Below are 16,932 nucleotides of genomic sequence, written 5' to 3' on the forward strand. Positions count from 1 at the left end.
TTTACAACAGCATAGTTCCCATAGATATTTCTATCATATTAATCAGAATTCAGCTATCAGTCATGTAGCTAATTTGTCATATGCAAGACCCCAATTAAATGGCTATTAAGCAGTGAACAGTGTATCCTTCTCTGACCTGAAGGAAATCTTTTTGCTTAAGATGGAGACAAACAAGTTGTGTCAAGCAGTTGATCAGAAGCTATAGGCTGGTTGTTGTCAACATTAGATTTTGCATCAGCTCTACTGGGTGCACTATGGCTCCTGACTTGCAATATATCGCACCTCTTTGGCAGGATTCTTTTATCAAAGAGCAGAGAGGTCACAAAGGAAATCAGAATATTAGCAGACAGGGACACTATAACAGACAGGGTTCGGTAGGGAAAGTGCTGGACATAGACACCATCGATGAGCCTGCAGCCGGGGAAATGGATGGCAGGGGGCAAGTGGAGCAGAGGTTCCCCACTCAGCACTCTCAGCATCACTCCCAGGATGTAACTCCCAACAGCACCGTAACCGTTGGTGATGGGGAAGAAGAGAACACAGACGAACTGAGGCAAAACCAGGGTGTACATCACATCAGTAGCCAACATCCAGAAGGTCAGAACGTTCCCAAAGAAGGCCAGTCCCATTCCTACCAGCCCAGCTATGGTCACTGAGATCTTGATCACCCACTGCAGCTCTCGGTCAGAAGCCTGAAGTAGAAACACAGAAAAAGTCTGTGTGTGATAACACTAAAATCTATGCAGGAGCAACATTTTTGTTTTTGGCTTAGTTCACAGTTTTTTGTGGTTTTGCACAGCTCAACTCACCTGCTTTCTGATTAAGTTTTTGTATATGTTATTGGTAAATAAGGAAGCAGCAGCCAGGAGACAGGAGTCCATGGATGACATCACTGCTGCTGCTACTGACCCAGTCCCCAAGATGGAGATGTAATTGGGAGTGAGGTGCTGCAGAGCGATTGGAAGAATTTTATCAGCTTCACCTCGGTCATAAGGAGAGGGAGAACCATAGCTGGTCATGTTCCAATCTGGAAAAAAGAGACTGTATGAATGAACAAATCTGTAACACTCCAGTATGCATGTAAAAATCAAGGGTGATCTGTTTCAGATGAGTACTCTTAACTCTTAACGATTATTGACTTTTTTCTGAATGTTGTACAAGTAATTAGATTCATTATCCGTGCTCGGAGAGTTGGCCTGCTTTATTTATTTATTTTTTACATTGGGTGCAGTAGCTGTACATCAGTGATGAATGTGTAACATAAAGTTAACACTGTTTTGTGATAGGCCAGTTCCTCCCTGGTTCCTCCCTCTTAGATCAGTAAAACTACTGCCTGCTCTTATTTTCCTCACTTCTCTCTTGTGCAAGAAACTGGCTGCTGACAGGAAAGACGTGACACGTATGTAAACACACAGCCATGTGCTTCAAACAAGCTACAGTACAGAGCTAACTTTAGACATAAATTATCCAGGATTAAAAATTATTAAGTGATTTGTAAGGATGGAGGATGCGATCATGATTTTGTGGACATGGACATTATTTTAGCTAGAGGAAAGGTAGTACATTTTGTCAATTCCACTTTTTTCTCATGGTGATTCTTGTTAGTTAATTATTCACTTATAAACATGTTTACTAGCCAGATAGCTAGGTACTGGAATTGTGCTGTGACACGCGTGGGCGATTGCCATCGGCTTGATTTGGATCTCTCCATTTCTCTCGGGGATACCACACTCACGCCGTCACCCAGTGCAAGGAACCTCGGCGTGGTGGTGGACAGCAGACTGTCCCTTTCCGAGAACATTGCGGCGGTGACCCGGTCTTGCAGGTTCTTCCTATACAACATACGGAGAATCCGCCCCTTTCTCACCCCCTACTCGACCCAGCTCCTGGTCCAAGCGATGGTTCTGTCCCGCCTGGACTACTGCAATTCCCTCTTGGCTGGCCTCCCAGCGTCCGCCATCAGACCCCTTCAACTCATCCAGAATGCAGCAGCTCGTCTGGTCTTCAACCTTCCCAAATACTCACACGTCACCCCCCTGCTTACTTCCCTCCACTGGCTGCCTGTCATGGCTCGCATCAAATTCAAAACATTGGTGCTAGCCTTCCAAGCAGTTAAAGGGTCTTCCCCAGCTTATCTGCAAAAAATCATCAGACCCTACACCCCTGCCAGACCTCTTCGTTCAGCCTCCACAGGCCGCTTGGCACCTCCCCCTCTCAGAACCTCCACCTCACGCTCACGACTACTGTCTGTTCTGGCTCCACGGTGGTGGAACGAACTCCCCGTTGAGGTCAGAACTATAGAATCTCTCCCCACCTTCAAGCGCAAGCTGAAGACGCACCTCTTCAAGCAGCACCTCTCCCCATCCCTCCCTACCTCCCTGTGAACCTTAATTGTTGTCTCTGTGACTTGCTTTGTGTATCGGTATTTTTAGTTGGCTAGGTAAGCAGTGTTTGGATACTTAACTTTGGTGACTTTTGCTCTGTTTGTTTGTTTGTTTGTTCAAAAAAAAAAAAAAAAAAAAAAAGCCCCTTGTCCTTATCTTTGTTGTACAGGTAGCACTTGAAATTGTACTTACCTCTAGGGTCTTTCAGCGAACTTATCCCTGGTTATGGGTATGCACTTTGTTGTACGTCGCTCTGGATAAGAGCGTCTGCCAAATGCCAATAATGTAATGTAATGTAATGTAATTTGTTTGTTGAAGTTGTTTACGCTGATGTTGCGGTGGATTTTCGAGGTTGCTGTAATTTTTATGTCGCTAGCTAGATAGTGAGCTTGCGTGTTATGTCCTACCGACTTTTCTGCTCAGATTACCTGTGATCTGAAGTGGTCTGAACACACTTTAATGTGTGAGGATGTCTGAAAATCCTTAATGTCTAGCCATTCTTCGCCTACATTTAACTACTCAACGCCTCCGTTTCTGGTTCTTCATGTTAGTTAATCTAACAGTTACTCTACTATAACGTTAAACATTTATCTTGGTGGACCCTTTTGGCTTATTGCTGTTGTTGCTACAACATGTATAGCACAGAATTCCATTTTAGCTACAGTATCTGCTGTAGCTAGCTAGCTAGCAATCTGAACTGGTGGTATTTCAAAAAGCAGGATTACAGCACTGAATAAACCCATAACGCCCCAAAATTTCAAAGCATTAATGGCGGCACTTTTAATGGAGTGAGCTTTCTACCTGGGTCAGACTTACTACATTCTCTGCTCGGGGTTGTTAAAGAAATCAATCGTACTTGTAAGTACAATGGTTAATAATCATGTCAATGAATACTTTTTTTAGGGTATTGTAATCTCAGTGGTTGGTAGGCTAGTTTAGGTTGACTGTACTGTAGTGTAGGTGATGGATAGACATCACCCAATAGCAAGGTATGGGGCAGTTTTGTTCTGAAGTTAATATGCAACCGATAATCCATGCAAGCCCAGTGTATTGAATGAGGTATATTACCTCCATTGCCTCTGTTTCATTGCTGGTCACACAAGTGTTTGTGATTTATGATATGTTATTTGAGTGATTTTTATCTGCATTCTTTTATGTCACAAACTGTGTTTTAGGAAGGAACGTGGGCGTGTGCATGAAGAGGCGAGTGTGACGGCAACACGGATATTGGTTCTGATAGTAACGGGAAGGCATTTCAGCCAAAAGTGTTCATTGTAAAAATGTTCATGCACACACATCATTTTATACAGACGGTTTTAGTTTTTAATTCATGTTCAGATTATCCAGATAAAGATTTAATAGAGATTTACCTGCATAACAGAGTGCAAAACTGTAGTAGTTGTGCTTCAGATGAACGTCTTTGTATACTGCAATTCCCAATGTAGTCTGAGGGACTGTTTAAATGACACCACTTCCGGGATTACGTCACGCCCACTTCCGAGTACAATTAAGAGTAACGGATAATTTATTTGGTTTAACGGATACGGAAACAGATACGGGTAATGCAGTACTCGCGCTCCCCTAGTAGACATACCCTTCTTCTGAAACACACAAGTGCTCTATCAGAAACACACACACGCAAAGTGGAAGCAGTGTAATCAGCATATACATTTTGGTTAAGAGGCAGAGAACAGAAATTTGTCCTGTTACCTGTTGATGCAGCTACTGCTCCAAGAAGCAGTGAAGGAATGCCCAGGATAAAACTAAATACTGCTGAAGCAAAACACATGACCTGGGCCTCTTTGGATGATGCTGCTGACAGAATTCGCTGATGCAAACCTTGAGAAGCCAGACATCCTAGGCTCTGAGAGAGAAACCAAAATGTGAAATTAAATGAAGTAAATGTACGCAGTGAGACAGCGCTATCAATGAAAACATTAGGCACAATAACCAAATTTGTGGGTTACAGTCTCTTTAACTTTGTTACAGTCTCTTTAACTTTGCCCCCTTGTGGTTGAATCATCAAATTATTGTTGAGTTCGTATTTTTATAATACAAAAACCAGTGATGTAATAGATCCTCAACACAGCGATGCCAGATTGTTAGAAAGACGCTCCACTAACGAGATCAGCAGTTTAGATTCTTATCAGCCCATTTGCAAAACTTTAGCCTCCCCCTGACTCAATAAAACAATAAACAATAAAACACATATTCCAACAGTCCTTCATACCATTTCTCTTTGTTAAAAAAATCATGTTCCAATATAAGAACAAAAATATACAATTCAGATGCATGAATAAACACAGTGGGCCTCATTTTTCACAAGCCAAAAAAATTGACTGTGAATCCTTTGGAAATGCATTGACACAAATAATGTAGGATTTATCAACATTTTCAACATGTCAGTTTTTTAGTAGGACCCGAATGCTCTTCACAAGTGGTCTCATCTATTCGTGCGCAGAAATGAAAGTTCATGGTTGTAAAGCTTGTTTTGTGCTTGTATTATTCCATTCTTTCATATTTTAAATTATTTTTGTCAGCCAAATTAATATTATAATCATTTATATAACATAAAAACGCACCAGCTTGAACCCAAATTCAACATTAAATGATGTTTCATTCCGGTAATCCCGATTAATTCATGCTTGAGTGGGTTTGAATATAAATTCTATGTAACAAGTAAACAAAGTTTTCTAGGAATTGGGAGTACAAGTCATAGCTTAGACCGTTTCAATGGTTGACCTTCCTCTACATTACATTTACATTTATTGCTTTATTAGAAGACCACAATATATGATATAATGGTATTGCTTAAAGCATTCCATTTTCAGTTATTATGCCCACTTTAGAAAAATGCATGTGTGTGTGCACAGTCAGGCAGACAGATTTTGGTTCCGGTCAGTTCCATGAAGATTTGGTTGGTCCTCTGAAGCAACACAATTTCAGTACCCAGCTCTAATCTTAAGGTATGTACTGTATGAAGGTTACACATGAGATAAGAGACAAATGAGAAATTAATTACTAACATACTTATGAACACAAACAGAATTGAGGCAATGCACTTCATTTCTGTTATCAGCATTTGTGACTTGAGCCATTTGCACATACCACAACCAGAAAATCATCGATCCACAGCCCCACATCCTCTGGGTCTAGTGTTCCCACCCAAGGAGCTTGGAAGGTCCCATTGAATGCTGTGAGTGTGATGTCAATGGAGGCTGGATTCAGCATCAGGAAAGGAACACACAGCCACTATTACATACAAAACAAAAACAGTTATTATTATTATTATTATTATTATTATTATTATTATTATTATTATTATTATTTTAATGAGCATCAAATTATGCTAATAATTTATGACAGGTAACAGTAGTGGTAGACAGGCTGTCTATTTGCAAGACAATTGTCAGCCTGCATTGCCGAGCTAGAACTAATGCCTTTTTGTTAGGTGCATATTTCCTGAAAGCATGCAGCTTACCAAACTAACAAATATGAAGACAATCTGTATGACATCAGTGTAGGCCACAGAGAACATTCCACCGAGAAGCGTATAGATTATCGCCACAGCGGCTGAGATGCAGATAGAGTAGAAAGACGATATATCCAGAACGACGCTCATGGTTCCTCCTGGAAAACAATTACTGAGAATCACTCCAAGGATGATACAATTTTTTAAAACCATCCGTTTAACAGATTGCATTACACTTTTGCAGCTGTTTCAGAGGGTGTGCATTATGGTGGTAGTGTGCAGGAGGCAGTTGCCTGGCTCTGGGATCTCTATAATTAATTTTATTTAATTTGGAAATACATTTATTTGAATTACTATAAAAATATTTAAAGTTCAATTACTTAGTATTTTATTTCATGGATGTGTTGCAAATACTCCCAGTACCACAGGTTTATTTTTGTTCTGTATGACATCAATAGATGCATTTAACCATTTGAAATGTCATGTATATACATTTGCATTCTTTGATGTAATGGTGTCTACATCCTTAGTTTTCCCCATTCATTTTGGAATATTTGACATACCATGTTATTGTTCGGTATTTGACTGAACATTGTATGAAAAGAAAAATCATGAATCACTTGACAGTATGAAGTAAATATGTTATATGTTTTTAAACATACAAAGCACATTGACATTTTCCAAAAGGAATTGAAATTGATGCAAACTTGAACAATAACCGCTCAGCACAAGGTATGTCTTTACCTTAGCATCTCACGGTATATCTACTGCATGTCAACAGTCAGTGCTGGAATTTTACCTAAACCTGCCATGATGCATGCTACCCACAGCACTTCAGCCACCACTGCAGGAATCAGAAGAGTGCAGGTCAGGGTTTCCCCATATTTCAGCTGGAGGGGATCCATCATAGTTACATACTCCTTATCCCTCAGTGGTTTAGCAAAGAAAATACCAGCTGGAAAAAAGGAGAGAGAGAGGTCCAGATATAGCAAATGAAGGGATTTTGTAGCCACACAAATCACTAGAGAATGCATATTGGCATGTACAGGTAAGTGCATTTAATATGCTTGCACAATGGTATTTGTCCAAATCTGACATATGAAAAGTCAGGGGCAGGTACATATTGTGGTAAGCCAATGATACAGCCACTGATGAGCCAATGCTGCCGACTGTTTCGCAAAAATGCGCATTTGCCTTCTATTTTTTCCATTACCACATAGACAACGTGTTATGTCTATCATTGGCTTACCGTGATAAGTAGCCACCCTCTGCCTCTTATACATACATTTTTCTGCACAAATCAAACGCTTACTTCATATAATATAATTATAATTTCAGTTGTGAAGTCTGAAACTGTATAATGCATTCTAGACAACTAACATTACAGCAAAACAAAACACATACTCACCAAGAGAAAAATTAACAATATATTCCAATGGCATTATAGCCCAAATCAAGCCTTTTGTAGGCTCATAGGTAGTTGCAGCAATGCCAAGAATATATCCTCCTCCAACCCATGTAGCTGAAACACACACTCACGAACATTACACACAGCTGACAGCCTTCTAATCAAAGAAACCATTTACAATTACATCCATATACCTTTTTCAGCACTCTATGTCAAAAGGATACCTAAAAAAGAAAAGGAAAGCGTATTCTTCCATTTATTCTTCCAAGTATAATTCAAAAGAAAAATGTAAAAAGGGGGGAAAAAAAGATTTTGAAAAATTGGAAGTAAAAAAAAAAAAATTGTTCCCACTACAAAAACTGCTCTGCAGCTGCACTTCTCCAACCACCACTGAGCACCATTTACGCATCAGTCTTAAAATTATTTTAGCTACAGTGCCTGCTTTTTCATAGTCTTTAGATACAAGGGCACAGGTTTCATTTTAACCTTGATGGGACACAAGCACTTGACCACTCAATTCCTCTTACGGCAACTTGGGCAACTCTTGGAAAAAAAAAATATATCCACTACAATATGGCAAAAAAAGAGCTACTGTGTGGTTTTAAAAATAGAAAGGCTCAGCACTTGACCATTCATTCATATTTGTACATATTTGTCATTTTACAACCATCCATTCTCTATTGAAAATTGTTCATCAATAACATACAGGTTTATCATTCATTAATTTTGTACCAAAGCTTGTGTAGGGACTACAACTTCCACATTCCCATTCTGCGACGTCCACCACGAATGACGTCTAACTTGGTTCAGCCAATCCCGTAATGGCGGGAGCAATAAACGGTCCCGTATAAGAGCAAGACACGTTCTTGGGATCTCTCTTCTGCTTCTTCTTCTTCTGCTTCTTCTTCTTCTGCTTCTTCTCTTCGACGCACCCTCTTTGGCCATTCGCTTCAGCTCATCTGCTCCGAGACTCGGACAGAGGCTGAATGCTGCACAGCGCACTACCAGGCCTACGGACACACCCAGTTACCTCGCGGTAACTACGTGGCCTATAGTGAGTGGAAATTGTTGTACGCGGAACGCTACATCAGTTTACCCCAATAAAGATCAACAACGAAACGGCAACAAACTTTTACACCTGGAAAGGGACCAGCGGATCAGACGACAACGCGCTGCTAAGACGGGAACACCCCAGCCTGCGCATCTCTCCCGGACACCATTCACAGCACCATCGCCGCTTCTACAAGGACAGCATGTCTTTTGGATCCAGCAATGCGTATGGACTCAGTAAGAAAACAAACATTCAGGCATAGCCAGTGTTTAGTTTAGTCTTAACTGTTTTTGTGAATCTGTGTTTCAATATTTACCATCCAACCATTGTAATGTGTTTGGTTAGCTACATATATATGTACGTGAATTGATTCGCCGTCTTTTGCGCATATATAGAGTAAAACTACGCAAGTAGTCCCTTCTCACAGCTAACTCTAATTTATTACCACACCCAGAACTCTAGCTTACTCAAGCTAGCTACTCCCACCTTTCCTTTGTTCAAGCGACTAACTTCCCCTACTAATTCCCGTTCGTTTATCTGTTATGTGTTTGTATGTTTGTTTAATAAATATATTTTATTAAACCCCGGTGTCCGTTTTGGAATCGCATAGACATGAGAGCCGAGTTAAAGCAGTCTTTCGAAGAACTTCCAACCTTCAGGTTATCGGTATGTTCAATCATTAATATTGGTTATTTTAATTAATTAAAATACTAAATTTGTGGTTGGATATTTCTGATAACAGTAATTTTATGAGACTGATTACTTTTCGCAGTTATACTGCTACACAATGTTTAACTGGCGCCCCGGTTTCGTAGAGTAAAATCCCTGGGTTATTTGGCGGCCCGTGCGAGGACCCTACATAATTTGGAGTCCCGTGCGAGGACCCCTACACTTGCTTACTCATAAAAAAATAGCTCAAGCTAGGTTTTGAAACAGAAACCTATCCTGGGGAGTTCTGTCCTGTTTTCAATTTTCCCTTTCTCCTCTAGTGGTTCCCCGAGATTATACTAGAGGGACCCCTAGATTATATTAGTAGTTATCTCACATCCTGTGCGTAACTTCCCTTTTCGGTTGCCTCTGGTCCTCCGTCCCCGCTCCCTTACAGACCGCTTTAAAACTCAGGCTCTATCTGTGTAACCTACTTTAACATGCCATTGCTTTAGCAATATTACCTTCGTATTACCTGAGGCTCCATTTGCCCCTATTGTGGAGATTCTTGGTCAGCCCGGACCAGTGCAAAGCGGAAGGCAGAGTGGTACTAATGTTTTTGTAACTTGGTTTATTTTTGACTGATCTAGTCTCTCTACATAGCGGTCATTAACATTTAACCCTACAAACATTCTTTCAGTAACACTAGAAGGACAAGCACGCAGATACCTTCACCCTCGCAAAATGAGACAGGTGCGGGGGGGGGGGGGGGGTGTAATAAAGTCCCGTCAGGGCTTTATTCAGGGAATGTCCAGTGAGCGTAGTCAAAAAAACAAGCAATGTTCATACACGTAAAATCCAGCCAAAAACCAAAGTACAGTACCGAGGGTGAAGGCAGTCTCGTAATCGGTACACCATGCAAAAAGTCCGGTAGCCAAGAAAGCTGTCAGCGAGGCAGAAGTACAGGCGGACAGTAGGCAGGCTCAGGGTCAATGACGGCGCAAGAGTCAAGACTGAAGTCTGCTCCGTGGGGCAAAAGCACAAAGACAGCAGGCAAAGTCATGGTACAGGCAGGGAATGGTCAACAAAACAGAAGTCAATAATCTTTGGTCAATAAACAGGCTTGGATCATAACAGGTAGAAAATGGCTTGACAAAACCACTAAAGCGCCGCACTGATGAACAGGAGGCAACAATTTCACAAAAACATGACATGAAACTGAGCTTTATATGCAGGTGTAGACAGGTGTAGACAATTAGCTTGAGAGCAGCAAGAGAATGGAAATCAGGTGTGGAGGATTGAAAAGTCAACAAGGTAATTAGTAATCGTTAGTAATAAACCTAGTTAGTAATAAATCGTTAATAAATTAGTAAATGACATGCACAAGAAACGTAAGGTAACATGAACATATGGTTAGAATGTTAGTATTACCCAATCCTGATCTAAAGTTAGATTAGTACGAAGACAAGGGAAATTGAAACAATTAAGGTGTGAGTGACAGAAAGGGAGAGAGAGAAAGCAGGAATGCAAGGTTTGCAGAAAGACGCAAAAAAATGTATGCTAATCAATGAACTGAACACAACATAACACAACATAAATCGTGACATAAGTTAGCGAAATTATGACAATAAACTATATAACATGACATGACAAGAAATAAATGGTAACAAGAACTAAACATGAAACATGACATGACAATGAAACGTAACAAGAAATAAAACATAAAAACGTGGCGAGACTAAACTAACAAAATACGTAATATGACAATAACGTAACTAAGTCAATGACTAAAGATGAAACATGACGTGGCAAACATGAAACGTGACAGTTTCCCACAGTGGCTTATAGTTAAGGCGGGCTGCCTGAATAAAAAACGGCCCTCCTTAACTCATTTTGGATTCAAAAATTAAAATGGATTCAAAAGACAAAGAAAAAATAAGAAATTCAACTGCATCACAAGGTGACGGTGAACAGCATTTGCTTATTTTAAATAACATTGTGCAGTCTGTCATTCGATCGTTATGAAATTTGACCAACATCGAGGTGTGAATGAATAATCGTAACTCCATAAAATACCAGCATAACCTGTCTAATATTTTGCTAGTTATTAAGATAATTGTTCTGTCATGCTATTGCGAAACCTTGACTTTTGCACGTCTGTTTCTCAACATTTATGTAATGTTTCTGTATCTGTCCTGTGTGTACTTATGTTTATTCCTGTTATTTATTCATTTTTCATACATCCTTGGTTATTGTTTTCCATTACAGTTCTCATTTGTCTCCCCTGTTATGTCTGTGTCTGAATGTTTACCAGCCTAGTCACTCCCCTGTCTGCATGTCCCACTATTTGGACACCTCCACCAATTTTGATGATGATACCTTTATTCAAACAGGATTTACAGGCTGCTGAAAATGCTCTAAAATGAAATGCTAATTTGCAAGTATTTTATATATGCTTTTATTTATGTTTTGTAAAGAAGCATAACTCAGAACCAAAGTAGAATTCACAGAAAGTAAAACTTTGTTTTTTATGTGCAGTCTTTCATAATTAATAAAAAAGCAACAAATAGACAATTACATGAAAATCTGAGACTATGAGGTGGGAGGTTTTTATCAAATTGGCCGGAATTCACATGGAATGACTGTATACTCTGCACAACAAAAAGCTCCCCAACAATACAAACTCCCAGGGTGTTTCTCAATATCTGTTCTTGTCCATTCTTGTGTTCTCGTGAACTCGTTTAATGTCATCTTTCACAGCCTAAGTACGGTTCCAATGTCAAGAACGCAAGAAAACAAGAACGGGTAGAATATCCAAATGTTTTCTTCATCCAAATCGATTTAATTTCACAATTTTTACAAAAATGTTGCAAAATGTAACTAACTGTCTAAGAAAAAACATGAAGCAAGAAAGCAGAGGATGAAAACATCAGCATATTGGAATGAGCCTTATGTGTTCAGTCTGGCTCCTTTGCTTTGACTAGCAGCAGTGCAAGATTTAAGATTTACTGTTCAGATAATTTATTTGGAATTGGAGCGGGACAGGTCCCACCCATAAAACTAAGCCTATGTTTAGATACAATGTTCAACTTTTCAGCACACTCACCCGTCATTGAGAAAATTCCCACAATGATATTTATATTCCGACCAGCAACCAGGGCGACTTCTGTCCCAGTCCCAGTGCTTCTCTTCTCTTCATGCTTGGACTTTCGAGAGGCCCATATTCCAGTTGCTAGAATGAACACATAAAACAGAGCTACAGCTATCAGCCCGGGCATGTTAGCAGCCATTGTCTTCTGTAAAGTCTTTTGAAAATGTTAAATAAATAAAAAACCTGTTGAACTGGCTCCCATTTGCCATAGTCCTGACTGGTTAATAACACACCTGAATCACATTCTAATCAGAGAGTGAGTGAGCTGAAAATGCCTCCATGCTGTACTGCTATATGCTCAATTTTACATGAACCATGTGCGGGGAAAAATGCACAAATAACTTATCACAAGTGAGCATTGTCTGATGAAACAGATCCCAGTAAAAACAACAATAGCTATTCTTGAGTTTAACTTTCTCATTTATTTGATCAAACAGAATGGAGAGTGGAAGGCCTACCAGCTTTCTGATAGTTCCTCAATTTGCACACACACACAGTATGACTTAAATACAGTTTTCAGTATACCGCCCCAGAAGGGGTGTCGTGAGCCACGGACCCCTTGCCGAGCTCAGACCTCACGTTCCCACGAGCAGTACCTCACCATGAGGTGTCTCGGGGACGAACTCAAGTACTCCGAACGTCCTGGAGCCCTGGTAAGTTCTACTGAACTTCCAGCCCAGTCTCGAAGTGAAGGGTGTGATGCAAATCTGGTAATCGATGTCCTGTATTCAATGTATTCCTCTAAAGAATCTTTATCACATATGATTATAGTAAGATATACTTTATTATAATCAATCAAAAGAATAGAGTTGTACAGATTACAGTGTACATATCATCTTTTGCAGTTTGCTAATCACATGCAAGTTACATATACCCCTCTTAGCTCTTTCTAAATTACCTTTTCACCACGATGTTTAAAAATCAAGGTACACCCTTCCTATATCCATCCTCCTCTTTGGCCTTTACCTTATCTTATGGCTCCCCCTTCACGGAGATAAAAGCTACTGAACTTCCATTAATACAATGGGTACGAACACCCCTAAAGTCTACTACTTATTTATATCGTATATAGTATCTTTCTAAAAAATAAAAGACATAAAAATAAAAGGAAACTTATAATGTATTACTTCTATGTATTACTTTTCCTACTTCTACAAGTAATATAAATTATAATTACCACTCATGCCCTAAATATAGCCAGCTTGTTTTCTGCGGGATTTGATCCCTCCTCCTTGCTGTTGATGAGCTCTTTGAACAGCTGCATTGGTTTGGGAATCTGGGGCAGGATCAGGACCCAGACTTTCGAAAGACGTGACTTTGCACTTCGTACTTCTCCTGCCTGTTGTCTGGGATGTGCACTGGTATTTCTTCGAACACGTCGGGGGTTTTTGCAGTGCAGTCGCAGCATGTGCCTCTCCTCACTGACACTGAGGTTAGGGGGGGAGGCTTCAGGTTCTTGCGTGGGTCCAGCAGGAAGGTGTTCTGTAGCGTGGAGGAACCCCGCGTCCCGTCTGTTGGCCTCCAGGTGCAGTTCACGGCTCCAAGCATGTTGTAAAAGCCCTTTAACTCTTTCACCAGCTTTTCTGTATGATGAGGGATGCGCGTGAACACCTCTTCGACATCAGTCCTGCTGTCACAACTCTTGGGCTGAGTCCGCACCGCGTACGTCACTCCTCTCTCCATATCCATATCCTGGAGTGGCGCGCAGAGGGAGCGCGCCACTCCAGCTTGACTACAGCTGTCTTGTGTTGCTCTCTCTTCACCAGCTCGTAGATATCTTCTGAAGCCAAATTCTGGGATTCTGCTCTAAGGTCTAAAAACGTATCCCTTATATATCTTTTTTGCATACAAAAGTGTACCTTTTTTGATAAGAAATGCCCCCATTATGTCAAGAGGGAAGACATTTATCTTTTATATAACCTGTTTTTTAATGATCATATTAATTATTTCTGTTTTTCCAATTGTCATTTTCTCATACCTCAAAAGAACTGTCCCCAATATTTTATTTCATGGGCCCCTCTGGTTTGGGAATTTCCCCCATCTTAATATATGAGTGGAAAAACACTAGCCCTTATGTTGTTTTTAATGAACCTATTCATCACTGGTGTCTGTGTCAGTTTCATAATCTCTCCTTGACTTCCTCCAAACTTTGATTTCATGTAAGCCAGACGTTAAAGCCTGCCACCATCCCAACACCCTCTTTAGGTGCCCCTTTTTGTGGCGCCTTAAGGGGTCTACAAAGGTCATCCAGCTAATAGCTGAGTGTAATTCATCATTTAACTCCTCTATAGTCAGTCCTTTAAATCTATTCGATAAGTTATTTGTGTTATCCTCAGGAAGGCCCTTGAAGCCTCTTAATTTTCTTTCGGTATTGACGTCCCTTCCGTTTTCCTTATTTTTGTTTTTCTTTAGCCAGGCATTGTGCCCCTCCCCTGTAGGGTTGGGGTATTCTCAGTCAGAACTTTAACCTTGCTCCTTAAAACCCTAAATCTAAGTCCCCCGACTTCAGACTCCTCTACTGACAAGTATGGCTGCTCATTCTCTGAACCACATATTTTTCTTCTTACGGGCGTTCTGTAGGGGAAAATTCACAGAACGAAAGATCTCCCTCCTAAAAGCATGATAACCAATCACAAGTCAAAATCAGACTCCGCCTTAGTGAGCAGGCTGGTTCCTCCAAAACTCTCGACGATGTGTGCTAAAAGTTTATCAATATATCTGTATTAAAGTATGATATGTACCCTGTATAGTTTCAAACTGATTAACTGCTAAATTGTGCTAGGATTACACAGTGAGCCCAGCCAGCTGGCAGGGGGGGGCCGTCTTGAACTGTGTAGACCAAACTGTCAAGGACACGGGCAGAGCAAGATATGACTATACAGCTGATTTCTCCGGGACTCTCAATGTTTTATGCCAGAAGTGTATCTATTTGACCTAGAACATTAATTATAGCTGAGCTTATGAAAACGCAAGAAACCACAGTGAAAACTGTTGAAATGAGAGCAAAGAATGCTACGTACATTTACTCCCTTAGAAGAGAATAATTAATCAAATGTTTAGTATGTCTGTAGATTAGAAAAGTATATTAGAAGTGAATATTAATGAAATGTTTAGTTTGTCTGTATATTTTCAATGATTCCTGCTGCTTAGTTCGTCTTATAAAAGCGAAAGATACAGAGTGACGTGTATGGATGACGTGTTAGAGGGAGGGCATCCAGAACTTTCTGAGGTCTGGTAGTTTGCCAAGAGCAGGTGCGGGGTGAAGTGAGGACACGTAGTTGGCAGAATGCCCTGAACTTTGTACAGAGTTGGCAGAGCATAAGGACCGTTGGCAATTTGCCACAATGACGTTGTGGGAGGAGCGTTGGGAGGAGTTACGATAAGAAAAGTGTGGGTGATTTGCCAGAATAAGGTTTGAGGAGGAGTTGTAGGTGGAGTAACTGTGTATAAAATGGGTGTACAAATGCCAGTCGGGGTTCAGTTCTGGAGAGCTGATCCGGCTTTATGCAGGTGTGCTAATAAAGTCTGATTTTCCTGAAGATCTTGCTGCCTGGTGTCGTCTTTTCCCTCGCGAAGATGTTTTTCGACAAATTGAAGATTTGGACTCTGTCGTTTCCTAGACACGACAGTTCTTACTACCACCTCGATGGCGTGTGCGAGGGGTTAACAATGCATTCCTTTCTAACCCATCCCCCGTCAATCTCTCATCAGGGGGGCCTAGGGCCGGGTCCTCGACAGGGGGGTAAACATAAACAAAAAGACACGCAGATGGCTGCCAGCTTTTATCAGTATTTTGTCTTCACTGTTACCCCTTGTTGGCCTTCTGTAAGACCGGAATGTGCTAGCTACCCCCTTCTGGGTGAAGCAGAGACACCTAGGTTAAAGGCTGTCTGCCTGCTGGGAGAGAGACAAAGAAAGACTCTTCTAAACACTTAATACAGAAAGTGGTCTAATAGGAATAAGGATTATAATAAAAAGGTTATCTTTAATCACGTGATTATTTTTATGTTAACACACATTGTCAATTAAGAATCCATCCATCCATCCATCCATTATCTTAACCCGTTTATCCTGAACAGGGTCGCAGGGAGGGCTGGAGCCTATCCCAGTGTACAATGGGCGAAAGGCAGGAATACACTCTGGAGAGGTCACCAGTCCATCACAGGGCACACACACCATTCACTCACACACTCATACCTACGGGCAATTTAGACTCTCCAATCAGCCTAACCTGCATGTCTTTGGACTGTGGGAGGAAACCGGTGTACCCGTAGGAAACCCACGCAAACATGGGGAGAACATGCAAACTCTGCACAGAGAGGCCCCGGCCGATGGGGATTTGAACCCAGGACCTCCTTGCTGTGAGGCGGCAGTGCTACCCACTGCACCATCCGTGCCGCCGTTGTTATAACCAAATGAATGAATTTGCTTTCAGTGCATTATGCAAAAATACAACTGATTGATTGATAGATATGTTATATAACTTGTACGCTCGTGGGCTGTTCTCAATGTCAGACAAATGAGAACAGAGAACACAGCAACGACATAATTTAAAAAAAGGCATCGGCTATACTTTATTTTAATACAACAATTCATAAGACAGCACTTAATTACAGGTTTGCGCTTAATTGAAAAATATATACACATATTAGAGCAAATATTTTAAATCCAGAAAGAACATACATATCTTTGCTATGACTACAGATGATCGTTATAGTTGGACCAGTCGGTACTAAGGACATTCCTGGCGATTACAGTTCAGTTGAAAGTAACTGCTAAACAGTCTGAAACCGCTTTGGGGCGATTTTAAACAGTGTC

At 40.8% G+C, this 16,932-nt stretch overlaps 1 protein-coding gene across 1 annotated transcript; it reads right to left on the minus strand.

Annotated features, from left to right (window-relative positions):
- On the minus strand, positions 1-12,253 carry LOC133137431 (high-affinity choline transporter 1-like). The gene is made up of 8 exons (XM_061255712.1): positions 12,070-12,253; positions 7,265-7,378; positions 6,656-6,811; positions 5,866-6,014; positions 5,493-5,636; positions 4,095-4,248; positions 810-1,027; positions 1-692 (listed from the first exon to the last, which is right to left on the minus strand). Exons 1-8 carry the CDS (start codon positions 12,251-12,253, stop codon positions 156-158), a joined length of 1,656 nt encoding a protein of 551 aa, XP_061111696.1. The 3' UTR covers positions 1-155.
- Between the last annotated feature and the right edge of the window lie 4,679 nt (positions 12,254-16,932).

Source organism: Conger conger, chromosome 9, assembly GCF_963514075.1.
Source record: "Conger conger chromosome 9, fConCon1.1, whole genome shotgun sequence".
Lineage (NCBI taxonomy): Eukaryota > Metazoa > Chordata > Actinopteri > Anguilliformes > Congridae > Conger > Conger conger.

Excerpts from the sequence above, each read along its gene's own strand:
- LOC133137431 (XM_061255712.1), bottom strand. The coding sequence starts at position 12,253 with ATGGCTGCTAACATGCCCGGGCTGATAGCTGTAGCTCTGTTTTATGTG. Across the intron at positions 6,812-7,264 it reads TATTGTTAATTTTTCTCTTG|CTGGTATTTTCTTTGCTAAA; the intron begins GTGAGTATGTGT and ends CCTTTTTTCCAG. Across the intron at positions 5,637-5,865 it reads TCTTCATATTTGTTAGTTTG|TGGCTGTGTGTTCCTTTCCT; the intron begins GTAAGCTGCATG and ends TGTATGTAATAG.